Source organism: Nicotiana attenuata, unplaced genomic scaffold (genome assembly GCF_001879085.1).
Source record: "Nicotiana attenuata strain UT unplaced genomic scaffold, NIATTr2, whole genome shotgun sequence".
Lineage (NCBI taxonomy): Eukaryota > Viridiplantae > Streptophyta > Magnoliopsida > Solanales > Solanaceae > Nicotiana > Nicotiana attenuata.
Window position 1 is genome coordinate 204,304 of NW_017671561.1, and position 27,901 is coordinate 232,204.

The 27,901-nt window shown below is 36.9% G+C and overlaps 5 protein-coding genes and 1 non-coding gene across 7 annotated transcripts; 3 read left to right on the forward strand and 3 right to left on the reverse strand.

Annotated features, from left to right (window-relative positions):
- Positions 1-160: 160 nt before the first annotated feature.
- Positions 161-4,337, forward strand: LOC109208998 (putative expansin-B2). Its single transcript, XM_019372169.1, has 5 exons — positions 161-207; positions 2,857-2,912; positions 3,288-3,400; positions 3,852-4,048; positions 4,250-4,337. The coding sequence occupies exons 1-5, from the start codon at positions 161-163 to the stop codon at positions 4,335-4,337; spliced, it is 501 nt and encodes a 166-aa protein (XP_019227714.1).
- Positions 4,338-5,576: 1,239 nt separating this feature from the next.
- On the reverse strand, positions 5,577-6,581 carry LOC109208999. The gene is made up of 2 exons (XM_019372170.1): positions 6,174-6,581; positions 5,577-6,086 (listed from the first exon to the last, which is right to left on the reverse strand). Exons 1-2 carry the CDS (start codon positions 6,579-6,581, stop codon positions 5,577-5,579), a joined length of 918 nt encoding a protein of 305 aa, XP_019227715.1.
- Positions 6,582-9,230: 2,649 nt separating this feature from the next.
- LOC109208992 (protein NLP2-like) lies at positions 9,231-11,706 on the reverse strand. Its single transcript, XM_019372161.1, has 3 exons — positions 11,172-11,706; positions 10,338-10,809; positions 9,231-9,973 (listed from the first exon to the last, which is right to left on the reverse strand). The coding sequence occupies exons 1-3, from the start codon at positions 11,580-11,582 to the stop codon at positions 9,489-9,491; spliced, it is 1,368 nt and encodes a 455-aa protein (XP_019227706.1). The 5' UTR covers positions 11,583-11,706; the 3' UTR covers positions 9,231-9,488.
- A 3,927-nt stretch (positions 11,707-15,633) lies between these two features.
- On the forward strand, positions 15,634-16,296 carry LOC109209000. Its single transcript, XM_019372171.1, has one exon. It carries the CDS (start codon positions 15,634-15,636, stop codon positions 16,294-16,296), a length of 663 nt encoding a protein of 220 aa, XP_019227716.1.
- Positions 16,297-20,724: 4,428 nt separating this feature from the next.
- On the forward strand, positions 20,725-20,798 carry TRNAI-UAU. Its single transcript has one exon. It is a non-coding gene; the product is annotated as a tRNA-Ile (tRNA).
- A 125-nt stretch (positions 20,799-20,923) lies between these two features.
- On the reverse strand, positions 20,924-26,641 carry LOC109208994 (gamma-glutamyltranspeptidase 1-like). 2 transcript variants are annotated; one of them, XM_019372162.1, is made up of 7 exons: positions 26,440-26,641; positions 25,086-25,432; positions 23,799-24,317; positions 22,992-23,227; positions 22,568-22,832; positions 22,284-22,421; positions 20,924-21,662 (listed from the first exon to the last, which is right to left on the reverse strand). In XM_019372162.1, exons 1-7 carry the CDS (start codon positions 26,450-26,452, stop codon positions 21,372-21,374), a joined length of 1,809 nt encoding a protein of 602 aa, XP_019227707.1. In that variant the 5' UTR covers positions 26,453-26,641; the 3' UTR covers positions 20,924-21,371. The 2 variants fall into 2 exon arrangements, with proteins under 2 accessions (XP_019227707.1, XP_019227708.1); XM_019372163.1 differs by lacking the exon at positions 23,799-24,317 and having other exon boundaries at positions 26,440-26,639.
- Positions 26,642-27,901: the final 1,260 nt, after the last annotated feature.

The following is a 27,901-nucleotide window of genomic DNA, read 5'->3' on the forward strand; positions in this document are numbered from 1 at the left end:
AGGTCGAGGCAGACTCAAGAAGTACTAGGGAGAGGTAATTAGGCAGGACATGGCGTGACATGACCCTTGATAGGAGGTTGTGGAGGTCGAGTATTAGGGTAGAAGGTTAGTAGGTAGTTGAGAGTTTTTCCTTTTCTTACCCGTAGGACTAGTAGCACGCATGGAGCATCGGTTGGCTTGCTCAGTATTGGAATTGGCTTGTTCGAGGTAAGTAACTCTTCTAAACTTAGTGCTGAGGGTGTGAAACCCCGAATTATGTGCTATGTGATCGGTGTTGAGGTGACGCACATGCTAGGTGACGGACGTGCGGGCGTGCACCGTGTGAATTGTGACTCCGTTGTTTCTGTGGTACTGTGTAGTTATCTGATCTTACCTGTAACCATGAAATTTCTAAGTACTTGAGCTATTGAGCTGTGATCCATGCTAGAATCCATGTCTAGGCTACATGCTTATCCAACTCTTACGTTCTTGAACCGATAACCATCTTTCGGCTAACCTAGCCTCCTCCTAAACCCAGTGATCTTTCAACCGTAGCTTTTTTCCCCTTTGTATGAGAGTTTAAAGAAATTTCTCTGATCCTTCTCTTTAGCTAGTACCATTTTTTATCTTTCACCAAGCTCGGTATGACTTACTCGATAAAAGGTATCGGTAGTCTCATCAGTCATTCCCTTATCATCTGGATTAATCGGACTATCTCAGCATATGGGAATCCGCTAGAGAATGGATTTTACTCATAGAAGGCGAACGCTAGTTTTATAACAGATAGCATTCTGCTAGAGAGAGAGGGCGCTAGCCCGGGTACATAAGTATAAGGTCCACCAGTGCACACAATTATTCTGTTATTATCTCCTGCCCGTTTAACTACTCCTCGAGACATTTCTGCTGATGGGCCCTTGAATTATAGCAGGAGCAACCTCAATTGCCGTACCCAGGCGCCGGTCTCTAGAAGCTTATGGAATGTTCAATTTGTAACCCACTGAGGTCATTTCTGCTGTTGAGCTATCTGCTTTCATTGCATTATATACTCAGTCATACGCATTCATATGCATATCATATCTCAGTCTCTATTACTATTTATTGATACAACACATCATTATTTTTGGGCTGATATTTCATAACATTGAGAGCTCGAGAGATTGGAGAGATTGATGACTGAGTGAGGCCGAGGGCTTGATGGTGAGGATATATATATGGGATCGGGCTGCACGCCGCATCATGTTTTAGTGATATATGCCATGATTGGCTTGTTATAGCGCTTGGGCTGAAGGAGTCCCTGTGGAGTCTGTACACACCCCCAGTGAGCGCAGGTTCCTTCTGAGTGCCGAGTGCCGAGTGATTGGGAGGATAGAGTGATTGTGAGGACTGAGTGGCTCTGAGGACTGAGTGACTGTGAGGACCGAGTGACTGGGAGGACTGAGTGAATTGATACTCTGAGAGTATGCATATGGTTTTATTACTGAGTCGTATCGCATTTGACATGCACATGGCATATCGGTATAGAAATGTATTTTCCTCATGTCGTACGATATCACGTCATTCATGACTTCTCACATATATTGACATATGTGCATAGAGAGGTATTTTGCACTTGCTATCTGGGGAGAAAATGAAACATCATATTTACTGTTGAAAGGATTTTTGGGAAAAACTCACAGTTTTCAAACTTACTTGTATTTTTGATGTTTTCGGTAAAGGAGTTGGGTTTTCACTGATATACTTGAAAAGCATATCTGTTTCGGAAAACTATGAAAAAGCTGAGCACTTTTTCTCTGAGTTACTTATTTATTTAATTGCTTTATGTTGTTATGAACTGTTGTTGGCTATTGGTGTTGGACCCGACCTATGTTCTAGCTCGTCACTGCTTTCAACCTAAGGTTATGTTTGTTACTTACTCAGTACATGGGGTCGGTTGTACTGATACTACACTTCTACACATTACATGCAGACGTTGGCTGTTGTTGCTGCTGTGCTCGATGGTTGCCGGATTTGAAGATGTACTTGTGTTCCTGTTGTAGCTGCCTCTTGTTCATGGTAGCCTTAAATTTATAAAAACCCTGTTTATGTACTTTTCAAACAGAAGATGTATTTACTTCATATCAGCTTTGTAAATCCTATTCTTAGAAGCTCATGATTTGTACTACCAGTCCTTAGGGAATGTATAAGAGTTAGATAATTCCTTTTATTTAATTATCTTATTAATATTAGTGGAATTGGATAGTTATTAGTTGGCTTACCTAGCGGGTTGGATTAGGTGCCATCATGACTCGTGAATTTTGGGTCTTGACAGATATTCTCAACTTATGGTTATTTATTGTGCATTTGGATATGTTTACTACATGCCTCTTGTTCTGTGATAGTAGAGACCTCGATCTTATGGTGTCTAGTTGGCATATGGCAAAGAGAAATAAAAGAATTAAAGGGATGATGACAATCATGATCATGAGATGTAGTAATCTTTCAATCGCCTGCTTTATAATCCTGCAATACAAATCTGCAAATTGAATGGTGAGGCAATAAAGTTCTTACATTAAATTGGTAAAATAGTTCATTTTTCATAATTAATATCCTCTACTTTGGCAAAATGGTTCATTATTCATAGTTAATATTCTCAACTTTGATAAAATGGTTCACTATTCATAGATAATATCCTCAACTAACTAATACTTATTATTAACTATAAATAGTACCAATTAACTTGGCAATGCATAAGCAATTAGCAAAAAGTTATTAGAGCATCACTTAGTTAATCAAATATAATTACTAGTTCATGGCTACAAATTTCTCTCAGTGTCTTTTCCTTTGGATTTTTGTAGCTTTTTGCTCGTATTTGGTTTGATTTTCCTCTTGCCAACCAAGCGGTTATTCACAAGCTGTTGCAACCTTTTATGAAAATCCTACTAGTCCTGGGAGTGGTAATGTCTTGAAATGTCATTTGTTTCTACTCTCTTTTTTCATAAGACTTATGTAGTACGCCTACTAGATTAAAATTAAATGAAACCTGCTTTAGATTTCAAATACAACTTTGAAGGTAAATTTTAATAGTTCAGTTGTTGTCTAGCTATCTGAAGTTCACTTTGTTGGTGAGGGTTTGATTTTCTCTTGTAATACCTTTATCAATTTTCTCTTTCCTTCCCCTACATAATAAAAAAATTTATACGAATAGAATTTTGTAGACAAATGTTCATCGAAATGGCTTGACCAATATAGTCTTGATTTTACATACTTTATTAATGATTCTAGGGCAAAATGATTGAAAAACAGAAATTATTCTTACTATATTGTTCTAGGTGGAGCATGTGGGCTCGAAAATGACGTAGCAAGTGCTCCCTATAATGCAATGATCACTGCGGGAAATCAAGCTCTTTTTAAGCAAGGCTCTGGATGTGGTGCATGCTACCAGGTAAACACATTTTATGTGGCATTGAATTTCCTTTGTTAGAAAGTTACATAACGTAAATTGGGTAAAACAACAACAACAACTCAGTAAACTCTCATAAGTGGGATCTGGGGAGGGTAGTGTGTATACAGACCTTATCCCTACTTGAGGGGGTAGAGAACGTAAATTGGGTGTTATATATATATATATATATATATAAGGGTAAAGAAGTATAAAATATATAAAATTTTAAATCTCCTTATAAGAGAAAATATAGGTACAAATTCCGAATGTAATATTTTTAGATCTCTCTGAATCCACTAGACATAATTTCTAATTCCGTTACATTTAGTAAATCTGTAATTTTAGAATAATTGTACCTTATTTTGCATGAGATGACAAGGAAATTAAACTCTAAAACAAAAGAGAGAATGTGCATGAATATTTTTCTCTATATGATCGACATGTTTTTCAGGTGTTGTGTACCCAAGACCAAAATCCGCATTGTTCAGGTAATTCAATAACAGTAACACTTACAGACGAGTGCCCAGGAGTATACAATAATGATCCGGTTCACTTCGATATAAGTGGAATTGCCTTTGGAAAATTGGCAAAGTCTGGTGAAGCTTCACAATTATACAATGCAGGAAGAATCTCGATTTTTTACCAAAGGTGAGTTTGTTCTACAAAAACCAAAAGTTACTTTTTTTGGTCCATCTTATACGGAGGTTTTATATCTATTTATTTGGGGTGGGGAGGGGGGGGGGGGGTGGAGGAGGAATAGGAAGCAATAAATTATTTTTTTTCCTTATTTTCCTTCTGAGGAACACCCGCTAACGATTTAATTTCTTTTATTTTTGTTGAACCTTACAGGGTAGCATGTACTACAACACAAATATCTTATTTAAGGTGGGCAAAGGCTCCAATCCTAATTTCTTCGCAGTTACATCTGAAGCAGTAGTGGAGATGGTGACCTTTCTTTAGTTGAAATCCAAACAAGCAATTCGACTTGGGTACCTATGCAGCGAATGATTGGGGCAACTTGGAGTGTTGGCATATAACCAGACACACAGAAACCTCCATTTTCCCTGAGACTTACTTCAGAAACAAAGCAAAGTGTCACTGCCCCGAATGTCATTCCAGACGGTTGGCAACCAAGGTCAATTTACAAATCAAATGTCAATTTTCCCAGTAATTTATTGGGTGAAAGTATTTATGAAGGGTAATATGTAAGGAAACCATATAGATTGTTGAATACCATTTATTTACCTACCCTATCAAGTATGATTAATAAAGTAAAAATACCTTCTTTAATTTATTTTGATTATGCGACTAATTCTATTTCATGCCTTTTCTTTCTTTAAATATTTAAAAATATGCGACTAATTTTATTTCATGCATTTACTTTAATTTTAGCTCTCTCTAACAAATAAAAATGGCTGCTACCTTTGTTGTAATTACTTATTTTTAGAGAAAGATGACGAGACAAAAACTCAAATGGTCACATATACTTTTTTAGTTCTTTACGTGGACTGACGGGAGCTAACTGGGGAGAGGCTAATGGTGAAAAGAAGAAAGAGGGGAGAGGCGAGTAGTGATGGGCAACGGGGTGCTTTTTCCCTTTTCTTTTTCATTTTTTAAATTTTTTCTTTTGATTTTAGTATTTTTTTTTAAATTAAAATATTGTGCTCACGCGCATTTTCTGCGTGATTGGCACACATTTTGTCCACATTATCTATGTCACTGCCATAAGCATAGTCAACGATCAAAGTTGTTTATTAATATTCATTCCGTCAAGTTGAGGTGTTCAAATAAGAAAATTTTAAGTTTGTTTACCAGGTTGACAATTAGGTACAAATTTAAGTGGCCAGGAGGCCATTTTGCTATGTTTGTTCAGGTTTTAATATTTTCAAGCACGAATTATTCTCCTTTGAATTGAAATTACGATTTAGATCTTGAATTTTTATGTTTGGACATGCTATTTTTAAATATTATGTTTTAAAGTTTTATCCATTACTAATATTAAAAATTATATTTAAGAAATTTAATATTATTACTTCTCATTCTCTATAATTTTTTTTTTTGGTAATTAAATTTTTTATTAATCACCAGAATATTTACAAATGATGAACCATAGCACGACTACATCACAGTCTGTTATCTAATTAAGCAACTAAGAAATACTTACTACTAGAACTAACTAAATACTAAGCTGCTGGACCATTTCTTTAATTCTAGTAGGTGCACAGATATTACACACATATGCAATTTCCCTCACCAGTTGATGTGCACTCCTTGATCTCTTTTCAAATTTGCGTTGATTCCTTTCAATCCACATTGTATGCACCCATTCTGTATATTCCATTTTGAATACCTGAGCTCTCTGTGATTTACCCTTTGCTCTTTGAATGATCCAATTCTCCAGTTGTTCCCATTGTGTTGTCCTGAAACTAGGAACCTTCATCCATTTTAGCACACCTTCCCGGACTTTGACAGAGTAAGGACAATCCATGAAAATATGGTTTCTCGTTTCATTTTGACTATTGCATAGATTGCAGACATGATCCACATTTACACCCCAGGAGTCAATTCTATCCACAGTCAGAAGTCTACCCTGCATCTGTAGCCATACTGTAAACTGAGCTTTTGGACGAGCATTATTTCCAAATCTCAATGTCTTCCATGAAATTCTCTCATTGTTCCCAATTAACTAAAGATATATCTGCTTAATCAAACTACCAGCAGTGTTGTTTTGAATCAGTGCTAATGTATTTCTAGCCTCAAACATTTTCCTTACCATCCAACCAGCCTGTAGAGGAATAGCCATTTGACAAAATTGCTGATTCTTGATATAATATGCATGCAACCATCTGATCCATAGCCTGTCTATCTTATGTTCAATGTCCCAACTAGCTTTAGTTATTGCAGCTTTATTCCAAAATCTCATGTTTATCAAGCCTAGTCCACCCATTGACTTTGGTGTGCAAATCTTCTCCCAAGCTAGTAGAGCCTTCCTAGTGATTGTGTTTGTTCCCGACCACAGATAGCTTCGACAATAGGCCTCAATTGTACTTAGCACTTTAGAGGGGATAACAAACAATTGGGACCAGTAAGCTTGGATACCAAAGAGGACAGTTTGAATTAACTGAGCTCTTCCTGCATATGACAGCTTCTTGGCAGTCCAACAAGTGATTCTAGATACCATCTTGTTAATCAATGGTTGCCACTGGATTAATGAGATTTTTTTTGTAGCTAGAGGTATCCCCAGATATCTGAAGGGAAGCTCTCCTTTAAGGAATCCTAAGAACTTTAGGATTTGATCCTACATCCCTTGAGCAACCCCTCCAAAATAAATGGAGTTTTTTTCTTTGTTGGCTTGAAGGCCTGATGCATCTGAGAATTCTTTGAAACATCTATGTAGAGTAGCCACAGATTCAGCATCTCCTCTAGAGAATAGTAATAAGTCATGTGCAAAAGACAAATGAGTCAGAGATAACTTAGAACACTTTGGGTGGTACTTGAATTCTTTGCTTCCTTTCACAGCATTAAGGTTCCTACTAAGATATTCCATGGCTATTGCAAAGAGAAATGGAGAAATTGGGTCCCCCTGCCTGAGTCCTTTAGCTGCATTAAAAGGAGCTGTAGGTTCTCCATTCACCATAATAGAGTAGTTCACTGTCTTAACACACTCTAGGATCCATAAAGTAAACTTCCTAGGGAATCCTAGCTCATCTAGGACTTGCTCCATAAAGTATTTTTATTTTCTCACCATAAAATACAAATATTCGATTATGTTAATTATCTTATATGGCATAACCGAATAACCAAACTGAAAAAAATTTAACCGGAAAGAGAAAAATCGAACCAAATCAAAGTTATTTTGTGGATTGCACTTCTCTAAAACCAAAACCGAATTTGAACCGAAAATCGAACGCACACCCCTACCAAAATACGTCGGCTTAACAGAAGTATGCTCATGCTCTTCAAGTACTTTCCTATTTACCAGATTTATATTACACACACTCACATAACAACCGCCTATGTTCAGTCTTTCACTACCCTAGTGTGCTTTATAAAGCAACACTGAAAGACAGAGAATACTGAAACTCATATGTATACGGTGTTAGGTGTTTGCCATAATTTTCTTACCATATTTGGTTTTCTTATCTCTTGAAGGAAAAGGGCAATATAATTACCTTAACTGGTTTTCCTTTTTGTAAAAGGAAATTATAAATCTCCAATATTTGGCTAGTCCTTTTTCTTGTAGGAAAAGGTTTGGACTTCTATAAATTGAGGATTCTTCCTTCACATTCAGTAGCATCCACAATGTAGCCATAGGGAGCTTGAGGGTCCTGTCTAGGGGGAGAACTTTACGGGACAAGTGTTAGTGTGTCACTTGTGTTTGCCTCTTCGTGAGGTTGTTCTCTCGATGTTTTGTACTCTCTTTTATTATAGTGGATTGCTCATCTCCGCCGTGGACGTAGGTCAGTTGACCGAACCACGTTAAATATTTGTGTCTCTTTTGGCAGATTTCTCTTTGTTATGTGTGGTTTATCGTCGTTCAACGTTTGCTTTACTAGCTTCCGCATGACACCTGACTTTTTCGATCCTAACAAGTGGTATCAGAGCGAGGTTCAAGACAGGTTCATCTTGGCGTGTTCAGTTCTAGCTGCAACATATTTGACGATAATCGTAATTTTTTGTCTGAGAAATTTAACCGGAGTGCTACGCACGTTGAGACAAACTTTGTGGCGGAGATCTGGAGATGCGACCTGTTGAAGGCTATGTGAAGAAGGTGGATCAAGTTTATTTTGTCAGAAAATTCAGGCCAAGGGGGAGAATTGTTAGGTGTTTGCCATAATTTTCTTACCATATTTGGTTTTCTTATCTCTTGAAGGAAAAGGGCAATATAATTACCTTAACTGGTTTTCCTTTTTGTAAAAGGAAATTATAAATCTCCAATATTTGGCTAGTCCTTTTTCTTGTAGGAAAAGGTTTGGACTTCTATAAATTGTTAGGTGTTTGCCATAATTTTCTTACCATATTTGGTTTTCTTATCTCTTGAAGGAAAAGGGCAATATAATTACCTTAACTGGTTTTCCTTTTTGTAAAAGGAAATTATAAATCTCCAATATTTGGTGTCCTTTTTCTTGTAGGAAAAGGTTTGGACTTCTATAAATTGAGGATCCTTCCTTCACATTCAGTAACATCCACAATGTAGCCATAGGGGGCTTGAGGGTCGTGTCTAGGGGGAGAACTTTACGGGACAAGTGTTAGTGTGTCACTTGTGTTTGTCTCTTCTTGAGGTTGTTCTCTCGATGTTTTGTACTCTCTTTTATTATAGTGGATTGCTCATCTCCGCCGTGAACGTAGGTCAGTTGACCGAACCACGTTAAATGTTTGTGTCTCTTTTGGCAAATTTCTCTTTGTTATGTGTGGTTTATCATCGTTCAACGTTTGCTTTACTAGCTTCCGCATGACACCTGACTTTTTCGATCCTAACATACGGGCACACCTGTATTGTGGAAAATATTTGGAAGTACAAAATTAATTAAAGGTTTCGAAAGAGCTAACCTACTTATTTATCTATAGAAATCTTGATACCAATAGTGTCCATAAATACTGATAAACAATTATCTACTGTACTACACAAGAACTATTATGGCTGAAACACATGTTATAGTAGACTCGAAATTTACTGATCAAAGTAATTTATCTGTCAATTTACACTACAATAAACTCGAAGTTAAGGATAATCCTGAACTCCAATAATTTCTATCCCAATATCTCTCAATACCAACAAGAAAAAAAAAAAGCCAGCTCGGTTCACAAAGCATCCAGCATTCGCACAGAGTTCGGTGAAGGACCCCACCCCAAAGGGTGACAGTTACTTGGTTCAACGATTGTAAAAAAGTTTATATACAAATGCCAGTAGTGGCACTTAAATCATTTTTTTCTGAAGCAACTGATATTAAACAGTCCAAAAGGGTTGTCAAATTAGACTTCTCTATTATTTGTAATGAGCTCAAAGACATACAACAAATATCACTGGCAAAGAAACAACACTCTAAAGTTCTGCAATAAAGATGAACCATAATAACTTAGGGAAAATTCATGTCTCAGATATTGGGGTAACCAGTAATTTCATAGTAGTTCTTCCTAACAATCTCAATGAATTCATACCGTCCCTCAAATCTGAATTACTAGTTATCAAAATCCAATCGTCGTCGTCATCTTGATACTTGATTGAACACTTTTGAAGTGATATGTTAAACCTCTTTTCCACTTCCACCTCCAGTTCTACCCTGGTTGCTGAAGGGGAGAGTTGAAACTTAATGATATCGCCTCTATATGTAACCTTTAAAGTCATCAGATTATCACAACGTTTTTCTGCTGCAGGCGATTTTTTATGCGCCAAAAGATCTGTGCCTTTTTTCTGGGACAGATCAGGACGTTGTTGAATATCTTCCACATATGGTTCAGCACTTTGTAGAGATACACCTTGGCTAACGCGGTGATAAACCTTTCTGGTCTTATGATGTGGCCACCTAGAGATATTGTATTCTCTACATACTCGTTTCAGTGTTGATCGACTAACTGCAAAAAACAAGTTCCAAAAACGGATTTCAGTGAACCTAAGCAACGCTTATCTCATCTAATTAAAGGGCATACAAACACACTGATCTCCATTCCAATTTATGTGGACCTAATCACTTTTGGATTATGTTAACTCGATATTTTAAAATTAATATTCAGATATTCAAAATCTATACACAAGCTACAATAAGTTACAATTTTTTTCATGTTAATATGATGAAAAAACAAATTTTCAGAATGTCGGTCAAATTTTACATAGTTTGAATCTCGAATAGCGAAAAGGTTCAGATAAACTAAAAAGGAGCAAGTTTTAATAACATGAAAGAGATACAAGCCTCAAATATATGCACTAGAGTGAACTTACCACGTAGTGTCTTGGCAGCATCTACAAGAGTCTTCCCAAAATGCTGTTCTAGAATCTCGCGAGTAATCCCATAATCTTTTTCTAGCCTCGCTATTGTGCACTTGTTCTTTGAATCTATGTTCTGAATGTTGGTCATTGCATCAGCTTCAACCAAAAGTCTTTCACATGATGAACTTCCTCCAGCAATATCATTATGCTCCACTTTGTCATTACTACTTGAATCAATTTCTACATTTGATTTCTCACAACGTAAATCGGGCTGCACTGTTTCTCCTCCGTCGTTGCAAAAATCATGTGCTACATTCGCGTTAACCATACTTCCTGTGTTCATCACAGTTGCCTCTGTTGCATGCGGAAGTAATAAATCAACTTGCTCTAGCCCTTCATTGTTGAGTAAGTCGTGCCTATGTGAAGAGCAAGAAGGAACAAACAGTGCAGTACCATTGTTCTCTGAACGCTGTGAATCGTTTTCCTATGGGTAAAAAATGCCATTTATCTCAGACAATCTGAATTCCATTTCCTATGATTGAAATTAAATCAGTATTAGCCCGCAAAATTTTAGGCGTTACCGATCCGGTCGCTTGAATTCATGCATGGACTATAACACACGAAAGTATAAAAATCCATCAATTTAGCCATGTAGTTTCTCATGAATTATTTGACTCCGCATGAATTCTAAAATTTGAAAAAAAAATGAAAGTGATTTTTAAGATATATGTCATTAAAAATATAATAAAGATATTAAACTGATTATTTTTAAATATAAAAATATATTTATTTATTATCGGATTATTAAAAAGAAAAGGTTTTCACATAGATAGAAACAAGAATTACCATAAATAGATGAGGGAAATTCAAAATTGCTCTGCTCCCTCTTAGCCTAAACGCTGCACTATCATATGCCATGGCTGCATCTATTGCAGTTTTATAAGTTCCTAGCCAAACCCGTTTCCCTTTTCGGGTCGGGTCACTAACCTCTGCAACAAATTTCCCCCCTGGCCTTTGCCTGATCCCTCTGTAACACTTCGCCTTCAAGGTATCTACCATTTTCTGAACTGAATCCTCTGTTTTTGAACTGAATTTCCGGGAATTTGAACTTATACGAGGTGCTTTTGCCTCGAATTTAAAGCTATTTAAATCAGAACTAGTGTTGGTTTCTGATGTGAGGAAATTTTCCCAAAAATCAACACCATCAAGAAAATGCTGACTTGTCAAATCTAGTGTCGACTTTTGTAGAGAAGCCATTTTAGATCTTTAAAGATAAATCTATGGGAAAAGAACAATATATGGAAGAAATCACGGAAGCGAATTGGGTGGAAAAGAAAGAGTGAAGAGGGAGATTATAAAGAGGAGATTAGTTTGTCAATATTTATAGCAAAGTAAAATAAAAAAATAAAAAATAAATGTTTGACCTTTGAATCACTTGCCGAAATGCCGACTACTTATTCTTTGGGGTTCAAAAGATTCAAATATGAGCCTCCTTTTATTTATCATATCATAATAATAGTATTGCTACTGTGGCATAGTTCAAACATCAAGGATCAATTTCTTGAATTTGATTGAACTTGGACATATAATCTTTTAGTTTTTATAAATAAAATTTACTATAAATTTAAAAATTATATAAAAAGAATACTATAAGTCACAAGAATTATAATCTAAAAGGCATAAGAAAAAATAACGATCAATAAAAAATTTATTTGCCTTTCGAAATCCAAAAAATTTCACATAAATTGAGACGGAGGGAGTACTAATTTTAACGAGCAATTTAAGTTCATTTTTATTATGTAAAGAAGTTTTAAGTAAGATACGATAACGTCACATACTCCATTTCTAAAAAAATAAGTACATATGTTATACAACAACAATAACAACAACATATGCAGTATATTCCCATATAGTGGGGTCCGGGGAGGATAGTGTGTACGCAGAGTTTACCCTTGCCTTGTAGAGGTAGAGAAGCTGTTTCCGATAGACCATTGACTCAGGCAAGCATAGCTACCACAATAATAACAAGAAAACAACACGGGACAACACCGAAAACCCATGTAAAAGCAGGATACATAACAAGATAGTAAGATGATTGAAATGCAAAAAATGACAGGTGTTCAAAGAAGCCTACTACCGACCAAATGCGAGAGTATGTAGTAACACTACCGGTATGAATAATCTAGACTACCTAACCTACTATCTTAATCTTCGACCTCCATACCTTCCTATCAGGGGTCATGTCCTTGGTCAGCTGTAGTTGCGTCATGTCATGCCTAATCACCTCACCACAACTCTTCTTCGGCCTACCTCTACCTCTCGTAAGGCCCTCCAATGTCAATCTCTCACACCTCCTTACCGGGGCGTTTGTGCTTATCCTCCTCACATGTCCAAATCATCTAAGTCGTGCTTCCCGCATCTTGTCCTCAATAGGGACCACACCCACCTTGTCCCGAATCACGTCATTCCTAATCCTATCTAACCTGGTGTACACGTACATCCATCTCAATATCATCATCTCTGCTACCTTCATCTTCTAGACGTGAGAGCTCTTGACTGGCCAACACTCAGCCCCATACAACATAGCCGGTCTGACCACCAATCTATAAAACATACCTTTAGGTTTTGGTGGTACCTTTTTGTCACACAATACACCGGAAGCAAGTCTCTATTTCATCCATCCCGCCCCAATACGATGTGTCACATCTTCATCAATCTTCCCATCCCCCTGTATAATAGACCCAAGGTACTTAAAACTTCCCCTCCTAGGAATGACTTGTGAATCCAGCCTCACCTCCTCTTCCACTCCCAGAGTAGCACCACTAAACTTACACTCCAAGTATTCTGTCTTGGTTCTGCTCAGCTTGAAACCTTTAGACTCCAGGGTCTATCTCCACACCTCTAATCTCTCGTTAACATCGTCTCGCGTATCATCAATCAAAGCAATATCATTCGCAAATAATATGCACCACGGCACTCCCCTTGGATATGGCGAGTTAGTAAGTCCATCGCTAGGGCAAACAAAAAATGGCTGAGTGCCCACCCCTGATGCAACCCCATCATGACCGGGAATGGTCCGAGACCCCTCCCACTATCCTCACTTAGGTCTTAGCTCTATCATACATGTCTTTAATGACCCTAATGTAGGCCACAGGTACGCCTCTAGGCTCCAAGCATCTCCACAGAACCTCCATCGGGACTTTATCGTAAGCCTTTTCTAAATCGATGAACACCATATGCAAATCCCTCCTCCTCTCCCTATATTGTTCCTTTAATCTCTTAACAAGTTGAATGGCTTCCGTAGTCAAACGCCCCGCCAAAAACCCAAACTATTTCTCGGAAATAGACAACCTTCTCCTGACCCTTAGCTCCATCACCCTCTCCCACGCCTTCATAGTATGACTAAGTAGCTTAATACCCCGATGGTTGTTGCAATTTTGGATATCACTTTTATTCTTGTACAAAGGAACCATCGTACTCCATCTCCACTCTTCAGACATCTTTTTCTTCCTAAAAATGATATTAAATAACCTAGTAAGTCACTCCAAGCCCGTCATGCCCACACTCTTCTAAAACTCCACCGGAATTTCATTTGGCCCGGTCGCTCTGTCCCAGTTTATCTTACGTATAGCCCCCAATAACCTTCTCAATTCTAATCCGCCTGCAATACCCAAAGTCACATCGACTCTCGGAGGATCCCAAAATCACCCAGAACAATGTCTCTGTCCCCCTTCTCGTTCAAGAGACTATGGAAGTAAGTCTGTCATCTCTGACGGATATGTGCCTCATCCAACAAAACTATACCTTCTTTGTCTTTGGTGCACTTCACTTGGTCCAAGTCACGGGCCTTTCTCTCTTTCACCTTGGCTAGCCTAAACAGCCTCTTATCCCCGCCTTTGCCCTCAAGTTCTTCATATAAACGACTAAATGCTGCAGTCTTAGCCACCGTAACTGCTAACTTTGCCTCCTTCCTAATTAATTTGATCATTTTTGCATATTCAAATGGTGATAGATCATTTTGAGTTCAAATAATATAGTAATGTAATTATGTAAATAACATAGATTTTTAGCATTAATGATTATTGTTTCCATGTGTCACATACTGGTGGGCTTCTTTTGCCATTTCATGACGTTTGAGACTCACGCACTTTGTTACTCTGATAAATGGATTAAAAGGAAAAAGTTGAGAGAAAGGAAAGGTTCTTGCTGATGTATTTGCTGTTTTGGAGATGTTGAGTAGATGAAACCTGAAGGCTTGTGTATGCTTATGAATATTAAAATCAGATTTTATTGGATCATTAATTTTCATGAGTTTATTTTGCATACATTGACGACGTAAATTTTTATATACCAGCAGACCACACTCGAACGAAATTATAAGTATTAATCATAATTAATGGAATTAGCAATACGAAAAATAAGACGTGTAAGTAAATTATACTAGTAATATAAAATTTCAATGCACTATCCATGAGCATAAGTTAAACACTAATTTCCATTTGATATTTAGCTTTCCTAGATTTGTTATTGTAGGAAGTGACTTTTTGTTGCAATTAAAAATACTCTATTTACTATATTTTATGAGGCACTTTTTCCGTATTACTCTATTTTTAAAAAAATGACATGCTTTATACGACACATTTTTTGTATATTTAAAAATTATTTAATTTTATTCTTAATGATAAACTTTGTTGTCTTATACTCGTGTGTATATATGTACTGGTATGCAGCAATACAAAGACGAGAAGTTCATTTCTTCATCTCTGAAATCAATCCTCTTCTCCGTTCTCAATCGAAGCTTCTATAACTCTCTAATGGAGAACAACAACTCATCCGCTTATGGCGTAAATTGACATGGTATCAGAGCACAGAGACCTTCGATCCACTCGTACCAGTCATCCCTCAGTCCGAAGGAGTTCTCAATTTTGTTCTAAATTCTTTTCAGTTCATACTGTGTAAGTACCTAATTTTGCCCTCGATCTAGTTTTCTTCCATTTTCGACTGCGTATTTCTTCAAAAATAAATGTGGTTGTTACCGATCAAAGCGATGGAACCAGTACTACTCCAAATGTCGAAGTTGTTCCTAATTCTGTAATTGATCCTAGTGATCCTCTCTACTTACATCCTTCAGACAATCCTGGAGCTATGTTAGTCAACGTAGCCTTTAGTAGAATTGGATATAGATCATGGCGACGTGCTGTTTTGCGTGGTTTATCTGTCAAAAAGTAAGACTGGATTTATTAGTGGAGAGTGAAAACAACCTGATCCTCAGTCACCTAAATTTTGGCAATGGGAACGTTGTGATGATATGGTGACTTCTTGGATTCTTAATTCACTATCAAAGGAGATAGCAGATAGTGTAGAATATGCTAATGATGCAGTTGAACTATGGAGAGAACTAGAAGATCATTATGAACAGACTAATGGTGCAAGATTGTACCAAATTCAGAAGGAGATCAATGATTTATCCCAGGGTACTTTGGATATCACTACCTACTATACTCAGCTGAAGAAGCTTTGGGAAGAACTAAGCACCTTCAGTGCAAAGACACAATGCAGCTGTCAATGCACTTGTCGTGCCAAGGAGAATATGCACAAAGCAGAACAGGACAGGAGATTGATTCAATTCCTTATGGGATTGAATGAGGTTTATACAGAAGTAAGGGGTAACATTCTCATGATGAATCCACTGCCTTCAATGGCACAAGCCTTTTCACTGCTCATTCAAGATGAAAAGCAACGAGAGATGAAACCTACAAATCATTTGTCTGCAGGATCTGTTTCCCTTCATGTCAACACTTCAGGAAATGCCAATAATTTTGGAAACAATAACTTCGTAACCAATTATGCCCCCAATGCTAACTTTCCAAACACTAACAGAACTATACCATTCTGTGATTACTGCAAACGCCTAGGTCATACTAAGGACAAATACTTCAAGCTTCATGGTTATCCTCAGGGCCACAGTTAGAACTTCAAGTATAACAAAAATAAGAGGGTAATAGCCAATGCACATGTCACTTCTCCAGATGAAACATGTCCTAAAACACATGTGTTTGGACCCAAAGATGAAAGCTAGAATCTGAACTTGTCGAAAGAGCAATATGGTCAATTACTCAGTATTTATAGCAAAGTAAAATAAAAAAAATAAAAAATAAATGTTTGACCTTTGAATCACTTGCCGAAATGCCGACTACTTATTCTTTGGGTTCAAAAGATTCAAATATGAGCCTCCTTTTATTTATCAGATCATAATAATAGTATTCCTACTGTGGCGTAGTTCAAACATCAAGGATCAATTTCTTGAATTTGATTGAACTTGGACATATAATCTTTTAGTTTTTATAAATAAAATTTACTATAAATTTAAAAATTATATAAAAAGAATACTATAAGTCACAAGAATTATTAATTTAAAAGGCATAAGAAAAATTACGATCAATAAAAAATTTATTTGACTCTCGAAATCCAAATTTTTTTACATAAATTGAGATGGAGGGAGTACAAATTTTAACGAGCAATTTAAGTTCATTTTTATTATGTGAAGAAGTTTTAAGTAAGATACGATGACGTCATATACTCCATTTCTAAAAAAATAAGTACATATGCTATACAACAACAATAACAACAACATATCCAGTATATTCCCACATAGTGGGGTCCGGGGAGGATAGTGTGTACGCAGAACTTACCCTTACCTTGTAGAGGTAGAGAAGCTGTTTCTGATAGACCATCGACTCAGGCAAGCATAGCTGCCACAATAATAACAAGAAAACAAGACGGGACAACACCGAAAACCCATGTAAAAGCAGCATACATAACAAGATAGTAAGATGATTAAAATGCAAAAAACGACAGGTATTCAAAGAAGCCTACTACCAACCAAATGCGAGAGTACATACTAACACTACCGGTATGAATAATCTAGACTACCTAACCTACTATATTAATCTTCAACCTCTATACCTTCCTATCACGGGTCATGTCCTTGGTCAGCTGTAGTTGCGTCATGTCATGCCTAATCACCTCACCACAACTCTTCTTCGGCCTACCTCTACCTCTCGTACGGCCCTCCAATGTCAATCTCTCACACCTCCTTACCGGGGCGTTTGTGCTTATCCTCCTCACATGTACAAACCATCTAAGTCGTGCTTCCCGCATCTTGTCCTCAATAGGGACCACACTCACCTTGTCCCGAATAACTTCATTCCTAATCCTATCTAACATGGTGTGCTCGCACATCCATCTCAATATCACCATCTCTGCTACCTTCATCTTCTAGACATGAGAGCTCTTGACTGGCCAACACTCAACCCCATACTACATAGCCGGTCTGACCACCAATCCATAAAATATACCTTTAAGTTTTGGTGGTACCTTTCTGTCACACAATACACCGGAAGCAAGTCTCTATTGTTGATACCCAATTTTTTTCTATATTTTTTATATGCATAAATAGCTTCGGAATAGCATATACATGCATATATAAGCATGCACAAGGGTTTTACAATTGTTTCCATGAATTTAGGAATTTAAGTTGATTAGTTTTCTTCCCTTTTTATTCATAAAATCCCAATAATTATTTCTCAAATTATTTTTATGATGATTTAGTCATTTAATTTCTATATTTATGCCAAAATATGGTTAATATATTTTATGCATTTTTATAATCGCATTTGGTATTTTAAAGCTAAAATTACATATAATCCCTGCCTCCATACTTGCATGAGGCTAATCCCTGTCTCCCCATTTGCATGAGTTTAATCCTTGACTCCCTGTTTGCATGAGTCTAATCCTTGACTCCATACCTGCATGAGGCTAATCCTTGCCTCCCCATTTGCATGAGTCTAATCCTTGACTCCATGAGGCTAATTCATGCTTCCATACTTGCATGAGTCAAATCCCTAACTCCCTATTTGCATGAGTCTAATCCTTGACTCCGTGAGTCTAATCGTTGCCTCCATATTTGCATGAGGCTAATCCCTGCCTCCATATTTGCATGAGGCTAATCCCTGCCTCCATATTTGTGTTAGGCTAATCCCTGCCTCCCCATTTGCATTAGTCTAATCCTTGACTCCCTGTTTACATGAGTCTAATCCTTGACTACATACCTGCATGAGGCTAATCCTTGCCTTCCCATTTGCATGAGTCTAATCCTTGACTCCATGAGGCTAATCCCTGCCTCCCCATTTGCATGAGTCTAATCCTTGACTCCATACTTTCATGAGTCTAATCTTTGACTCCCTACTTGCATGAGGCTAATCCATGCCTTCCCATACCTGCATGAGGCTAATCCTTTCCTCCCCATTCGCATGAGTCTAATCCCTGACTCCATGAGGCTAATCCCTGCCTCCATACTTGCATGAGGGTAATCCTTGCCTCCCCATCTGCATGGGACTAAGCAATGTCCCTCTTTGCACAAATATTGCTCTATTTTAGTACTATTCATTTGCTTTTCAATCGGGTTAAGCTCTGCCCTCCATTTCACAAGACTAAGCCTTGTCTTATTAACATCATATTATTGCATCTCATGGGCTGAAATATCGCCAATCTATCCAAAGGCGTCATTGTCTAAAGGCATCATCCTCATAGCCGGAAGACACCATGCCATGGCCTGAGGATCCCTCAATCTTGCATATCATTATTGAAGGGCGTCATGGTTCGGAGGCACCATTTTCATAGCCCGAGAACACCATTTCATGGCCTGCGAATCCCTCACTAAACAATTCATGGCCCAAGATATCATGGTCTAAGGACGCCATCTCTAACCGTTCCAAGACGACTCTCATGGTCCAACGGGAGCTTGCATCATGTTTAAATTAATGCATAATATACGTTTGTATTGCTTCTATTTGCAGGTAACCCGGCAAGCAACGGCTATCCCAGCAGGAGCGATATCTTTGTCTCCTCTAAAATTAGATGTATCATTTGAACTTGACGTGCAATTGTCAAATATCCTTTTATTAATTAAGCATTTCTAGAATTTGATTTTGAATTAAAGAGTATAATATGTACTTATTTTTTATACATAAATGTTAAAGAATGAGTGCTTGTTGTTAACGTTAAAAGATCGTTCAAGTTTACATATGGATTTGATCTATCGATTTTGCATGAATTTGAAAAGAATATCCTTTAACTATATCGTTTGAAAAATGTTATTATTTATGTGACCTAACATTAAATCTAAAATTATGGATATTTTGTTACTCCATATGCTTTTATCACAATTTCTCAAAGATTTATAAATTAATACAAATAACTTACTTTATGAAAACTTACATTAAGTCATTTGGTGGAATCAACAGGAAAAAAAAAAGTTTTCCTTTGGTGAATTTTGTATATAGGTGAACACAAAGCCACCAGATTTGGTAGGATTTTAGAAGACATAATTGGGTGTTCGTAGGCTTTAAACTTGTTTTCATTCATAAACACTTTACCGTGAACTTTGTTTGAGAATAAAAATGGCAAATTCGTCAACGATCTCAAACTCCTAAATATAAGTAGTTTATTTATAAAAAGAGATTTACTGCATTTAATATTGCTATACAAAGAGATACACATTTTAAATAAGGAAAGATTTAATAATCAAAATTTTAGCTAATTTTAAAGTCCTTAAAATTAGGAAATAACTAAATTACTATTTGTCTAATATATAATATTCTTATCGAGCACTTCTCTTCTCTTATCAATTCTTACGAATAAATTTGTCGCTTACAAAAGATATATGTTGAATACTTGGGATTTATACGCGATAATCTTCTCCTTCTGGAAATAGAGTTAAAGCTAAACATATACTTATTAATTTGGAATACATGCACAACGCACGTACAACAATAGTCCAAGAAAAGCTAATCAAGCTACTCCTCATTTTCGTAATCGGTAGACATCAATAGTCCTAGTCTCCACTAGCTCAAGTTCTTAAGGTCTCTAGTCTTTGTGTTCGATATGTTAAAGGGGAAACAATCATAAATTTCATAGTCAAATCTTAAATTATATACTACTACGTGGTGTTATACCAAACTATTGAATACATGGCATATATCTTGAAATACACTCTTATCACCGAATCATAATTAATTTAAACATATTCTTAAATCAATTTACGACTTAACTAGTATGATTTTGTGTAAAGATCAGATTCGGATTAGTCTTTTAGCATTATTGTAGATTACTAATATTTATTAGAATAAAATACTACATCTGTATTTTTGATGTTCAAAATAATCGTATATCCTACGGATGAGAACTTTTTTACGTTTACGAAGTGTTTTATCATGATACTTATAATGAGTATAGAATATCAAGAAATCAGGGGTAGAATCATTCTCATCTCCTGAAGACCTTGAATTACAATGTAATTACTGATTTATATAATAATCTTACTTATTGTTAAAGTAATGGTCCCGTAGCTCAGTTGGTTAGAGCGTTGGTCTTATGAGCCGAAGGTCGCGGGTTCGAGCCCCGCCGGGACCATTTCCATGAATTGTCGTTCAATACACGAGTCTATAGCTGTTACAAAGTACAGATTATTCGCTTTTGTAGGAGGACATCAAAACCTGTGACCTAAAACAGGTTTTGAACCACCTTTACAACCAGACTAAAATGTAAAATCTTCCCTTATGAACCCCCTTGCTTGAACTTAGCTCCGCCTTCGATAAGAGCTTCTGAATGGCAACTCATCCTTCTAGCCAGGGGCGTAGGTACAACTTTTTATAAGCAGTGTCGCATTATATAAATAAATAAAAAATTAAGTAGTAGTAATAATTAATATCATTTTCCCATAAGCTGAAGAGCCTTGACCCAATGGTTTAGTTGAATATTATTGCAAAGGGAATGTTCAGGTCTAGCCTCGAACCCGTAACCTTTACAAGCTAAAATATGAGCTTGGCCAGTGGAGCAAGAAGTACTCTTTGCAAGAAAGCAGTCAGATGACTTCCTCCCATGTGTGTTCGCCCCTGCTTCTAGCTACGGCTTTCATCTAGGCTAGGCAAATGGTAGTTTCTAGTTGTGTATAAAAGAAAAATCTCACATGATCAGCTGGTCTGATCATATATGGCTTTCGTTGTAGGATCCTTTGTAGCGACAACTCCTTGTCCGACATTGTACATCTAAAAAACCAGAGGGAAATCCGCCCTTCCTTGGATCACTTACAGCTACAAGCTCCCCCAACTTTGATGACTTGAATTCTTGAACAACAAACTGACAAATTGTCCCTCCGTCGATACTTTGCAGTACATGCCCCTTCTTTTGCAGGGCAGTTCTTGTTTTTGCTGGAACTTCTATGTGGTCGCCTGTCACAATCGTCCAATTCTCGTATTGTAGAACATTTGGAATCAACTGCAAAGAACAATATTGTGAAGGTTCAATAAGCTTGAAAATCATAAAATTGGAAGTAACTCCATTTTATTTAAAAGCAAACTTTTGAAATATGAGAAGCATCTTATCAATCTATTCAGTATTCAACCAGATTGAGAATATCCATTAATATGATCTTTCAAAGACTATCAAATATTTTATCTTGCCTTCTGTGTTATTTATCGCCCATATTGGATTATTGCAATGATAATAACCAGAGGCGTATCTAGGTTAATGGATATGGGTTCACGTGAACCCATACTCCTCTCCTTAAACCATGAATAACAATATTATATTTCTTCAAAATATGTGCGCACCCATGCTCAAAGACACCTATAGTGCAATTATTATTGGGTGCACCTCTACAAGTGAAATTGGCAGTTTAAATTCTATTCCGAACGGTCTTGTTTTCGACACAGATTATAAATATAAATATAATTTTGAACCTATAATTTCAAAAGTTTAGTGGGTTCATGATAAGAGACTAAAGTAAAACCCGTCAAATATAACTTCTAGATCCACCTCTTCACAATAGTACACCCATTCTATTGAAATCATGGATCCGCCTCTGATACTAACAATTGGCTATTATAATATAAGTACCTGATGGTAAGATCTTGGAGCCATTACAGAAGAGAAGGGATCCATTCCCCTTGCAAAATGATTCAGAAAAACCTCGGTTGTACCAGCAATAATCATTGCTCCTCCACTTGCACCAATAGCCGCTCTTAGTTGTTCGCCCTGTTATTACAAGTAAGGTTCAACAAAATCCCCTATTGTAAAGTATGTTCGTCAATGAATTAAAGGGCAGCCTGGTACACTAAACTCCCGCTTTGTTCGTCAATGAGTTAAGCTCGTTAAAACGCGGACAAAACCTGAATCTTTACCTTGAGAACAATAGTAGGTGCCATTGATGACAATGGTCTTTTGCCCGGACGGATAAAATTTGCAGGTGCTGGTGGTGGAACATTTTCGGAACGTTTTTCAGGAATTGAGAAGTCATCCATTTCATTATTAAGAACTATCCCTGTACTTGGTGATAGATATTTTGCACCAAAGTAAGCATTTACGGTGCTAGTCATCGAAACAGCATTTCGATCACTGTCCACAATGGACATGTGGCTGGTACCATGATCATAGATTTGATTCCACCTATTTGAGATCAAAGGTTTGTCAAAATTGTTACATTTGAATATACCACTCACTCTAGCAAAAAACAATACAAGTTTTCTTGATACAGGATTTCAAGATATGATAATATAAATAAGGTAAAAGAGAGAGCAATATCAAGTCTTAGTTAAAGTTGCTTACTTGCCACCATAGTGATTGGGACTGAAAGTCATGTTGTCATATATGGTTTTCTTCAACTGTTTTGCAAATTCAGTTGACAGCATATCATCTATGACGCTTTTAATGTTAATGAAATCTGGATCGCCAAGGTTCATCCTCAGTGCAAATGCATGTTTCAACGCTTCAATTTGTCGATGAATTAGAAGGGAGCTTGGACCTTCCATGGGAATTCCATATTGTGCAAGAATGTTCAGTATCTGAGGAAGACAAATAAAGGCATTTATTTCTTCAGCCTCAGTCCCCAACCCGCGATCCACCTCCCTCACCCTCGGCGCACCATCCAATCCCACCCGTCTGCCTTCCCCACGATCATCGACCCCTCGACCCCCAATTCAGACTCCGACCCCTAACAACCGACAACTGACCCCAGACCCCAGGTCCCGAACCGTGAACACCAAACACTGAACTCGATCCCGAAACCCAACCACCGACCCCTCGAACCCCGACCCTGACAACCGGAAATCGACTTCGGACCCTAAATCCCAAACACCGAACTCAAACCCGAAACTCCGACCACTGACCACCGACCCCCCAAACCAGGACCCTGAACCTCAAACCCCAACCCCCAACTCCCCCACCCCACCCACCCCCACCCTATAATGTCTGCCTAGATTATATATAAATGCGCTTAGGACAATATTTTCTGCTTACTTACAAAACACCAGAAAATAGAAAATCCCTTATTTTTCAGGAGAACATCATATGTGAAAAACATTTTCTTTCATACCAAACGCACCCTAAGTGAAATAATCAAAGAGATATACTTACTAGCACCATTGCAGCACCTCCTGCTGAAGGAGGTGGCATACCAAGTATCTTAAATCCCATGACATCTGCAGAGATAGGTTCTCTTATTCTAACTTCATACTGCTGCAAGTCTTCCATTGTCAATATGCCTCCGGATTTTCTTATATCTTTGATCAATTTAACCCCAATTGATCCATTATAAAATGGCCTAATTCCATATGCGGAAAGTGCTCTAAGTGTTTTAGCTAGCTGTTTGTTATAACATATATCTCCTATCTGCAAAAGGCTTCCATTTGATGTGAACAAGTCGCGAAGTCCCTTGTCCGACATAATATCTGATTCGCTTTTGAACATTTGCATGTGAAGATATGGTGAAATCTTGAACCCGCTATGAGCTAGATGTGCAGCTGGCCTCACAAGCCGTTTCCATGAAAGCTTTCCGTATAGCTTCCACGCTTTGTAAAGGCCAGCAATTTCTCCTGGAACTCCTATTGAAAGAACTCCACTAGCTTTTAGAGCAGCATTTCCTACGTACATATTCTGGAGAAGAAAGATATGACACGAGTTGCAAAAAGTCTATCGTCTACATATATTTCGTCGAGTTTGTAAGAACTTGAAACAATGCAATAACTAGTGCAATCCACATAATATTGGTGGTTAAGCAGCAAAACTTCCATATTTATATGGAGTGCAAACTGAAGCAGTACATTCTTTTATTGCCTTTTCCTAATATTCCTGTCAAGGATATCACTGATAAACATTCTTCGAATTATAGATATAATATGAGAAGCACGATTCACCAAATGAACTCCTCATCTCAACTGTCTTATATCCTTTCCAATTTTAGCATTGTTGCACTGCCATCTGCTCTTCTAACTTAATTCATCTATTTTAGATTGTCAATTTTGTTTCTACCAGAGTATGTATGTGTACATGTTTGCTCAACATATCAAGTAATATGGGACTAAAACACAGTGTTAATTTGTATTCCTATAGATATGAGACCTACACATATTTGATTTGATTTCCTAGTGGATTTCAACCTAGGTTTAAACATGTCGGGCTAAACTAGCCCAAAGATACTATTAGCACAGTGTGATATTGTCCGCTTTGAGCCAAACCTGCACGGTTTTCCTCAAGAAAGCCTCACACCATTAAGTGATTTCTATACCTTATATGTAGCTTTCCAATCTTTTCAGCTATCAATGTGGGACTTTGTTCACATACCCAGCGACACAGTTGAAGACAAGCTATTAAATTGAGTAATTGTGAATCTACGCAATCAAAAGACTCCAATAGTTCAAATACCTCAGAGGCTTTCTTGGGAGCAGTTTCTCTCATATCAAAGGCTTGTGCTTTCCCATCTGCTGATCTTATTAGCATGAATGCTCCTCCACCTATGCCACTAGACGCCGGACTAACAACTCCCAAGCAAAGAGCTGCAGCCACTGCTGCATCCACAGCATGGCCTCCTTCTCGTAGAACGTCTCTTCCAATCCTCGAGCATCGTCCATCATCAGTGGCAACAGCTCCATGACGCGCCTTTATTATCTCGCGTCTATCATAAGCTAAACTAGTACTTGTTCTTGTGCTCAACAATAGAAATGCCAAAAGAAGCAGAAATCCAAAGCAAGGCCACTTTGACAACAACAAAGCTGTAAAAGAGTTACAGTAGTACTAAAGTCCTTAGATTTCATAACCAATAATCTGGAAAGAGGAAAATTCAATAAATTACAACAACATCAACAACAACAAACAGAGCTAATTCCCACAAGTGGGGTCTAAGGTGGGTAAGATATACGCATCCTTACTCCTACCTGAAAGAGCAAAGAGATTGTTTTCGATAGACTCTCAGCTAAAGAAGGGAGGAAAATTCAATAAATTGGTTTCATTTTTATCTGATGTCTACTTATTTATTGCTTTTGACATCAACAGAGCAGTAAAAGTAAATCCTCAATTTTCATAACTTACACTATGAAAAAGAACTACACTAAACAACAAGAAGAAAGCAACTGAACAAGATTGCATGGCCTACACTTGGAACCAATTTCCCAAAAGATAGATAAAACCATTGGTAAGGAACTCTCTCTATTATTTATGAGGGCAAAAAAAAAGGAATATTGTGAAACGCATTAAAGAAAATCAACATTTATTTATTTCCTGGTAAGTCTTTGATCAAAAGCACAATGTAGAATATACAGGTGAAAAGGGTTCTAATCCCAAGGCGACTTGCTTATGATTGAACACATTTTTTTGAAGTTTATACTATGTTGGTTGACGGTATAAATTTATCCCAGTATAAATTTATTCCAGGATAAATTTATTTCAGAATAAATTTATAGTGTCAACCAAATATAGTATAAACTCTTATCTCACCTTATCCCATCAAACTCGATATTATTTTATTTCATTAGGTGGGATAAATTAGTCTAGGGATTATAATTTTAAGACTATAATTCTGGGATAATTTAATCCGTATAACAAACAACCCCTAATGGTGTGTAGAAGAAATTGTACACTGTAGTTATCCATAGATGATAATTAAGTGTAGTTGTTTATAAAAAATGGGATTAGTAATATAAGAAATAAGGTAAATTACATGTTATAACAGATTAAAATACATTGATAATATAAAAATATAAATTTTAATAGTATCACTTACTAGTGATGAACATCCTTTAGAATTGAGGAATTTTCGCAGGATAGAGTGACCAATACTGGTTGAAAGTTGAAATTCAACTAAAGCTGGCAAAAAGAGAGAGGAATAATGGCCAATGCCAAAGACAGAAAAAAGAATTTTAGTACTTAGCAATCAATGCGCCGGCCATTTGTGTAACACTTTTTGTAACTCTTTAGACGCGTGGTTTCATTTTTATGATTTTATCCTTTAGAAGTGGACACCACTTAGGCCTATATATATATATATATATATATATATATATATATATATATATATATTTTTTTTTTTTTTTAAGATTAAGACGTTCGAATCTGAATATTAAGATGTATATTAAGATTAAGACATCTGAATCTGAATACACATATGAATACATTAAGATATGTATTAAGATCTGAATACTAAATAGTTAAGACTGTTAATTTTTAACATCTGAATGTATAAAATTTATCTTTATTTGAAAATTAATAAACATAAAATTTAAATGAAATACTAACTAATCTAATATTCTATCAATAAAATACATAATTGTTTAAAATATGATAGTTGTTGGCGGTGATGGCTAACGGGTGAATGCCGACTAAAGGCGGTGGTTGGTAGAGTTTTGGTTGATGATGGTGGTTCATGCTAGTAGCTAGTAATGATTGGTAGTGGTGGTGATTATGATTGAGGATGGTGGTAGTGGGTGGTGATAGTTAATAATAGCGGCTGGTGGTAGTAGTTGTGACTGAGGAAGGTGGTGGGTGGGTGGTGGTAGGTTATAATGATGGGCAGTGCCAATTGTGGTTGTTGATGATGATGGGGTGGTCAGTTGTGGTAGTTGAGGTGGATGAGTGTTGATTGTGGGTGAGAATGATGGTGGTCGGAGTGGTGGGTATAGTGGGTGGTGATGGTAGACAATGGTGGCTATGATTGAGGATGATGGTGGCATGAGGGTGGTGGAGGAGGTGGTGGTGGTGGTGCCATGGTGGTAGTTGATAATGGTAGGCAGTGGGGGCAGTTAATAATGAATATGTGATAGCATTTTAATGAAATTAAGTCTCTGTCATAGATCTTAATCATACAGACCTATTCAGACCCATTAAGTGATTGTGAAGTAAAAAAAACAAACACACAAATGATTAAAATCTGAATAATTAAGATTCAGACTTTAAAAACAAACGCACTTAATGTCTAGGATCTGAATGATTAAGATTCAGACCTCCATTAAGTGCAAATGAGGCCTTAAAAACATCTTCTTAGCTAACTTCAATTAGCTTTAAGGACTAAAATAGCATAATTGATTTAATTGTAGGTCAAAGCTATAAAGGAATAGTACAGGGACTAAAATAAGAATATATCAATAATTCAAGGACTAAGAATGCTATTTTCCCTTTTTGAAAATACTATCTATGTCCAATTATGAATAACCAACAAACTAAAGTGATTTGTGAAATCTTCTCATATC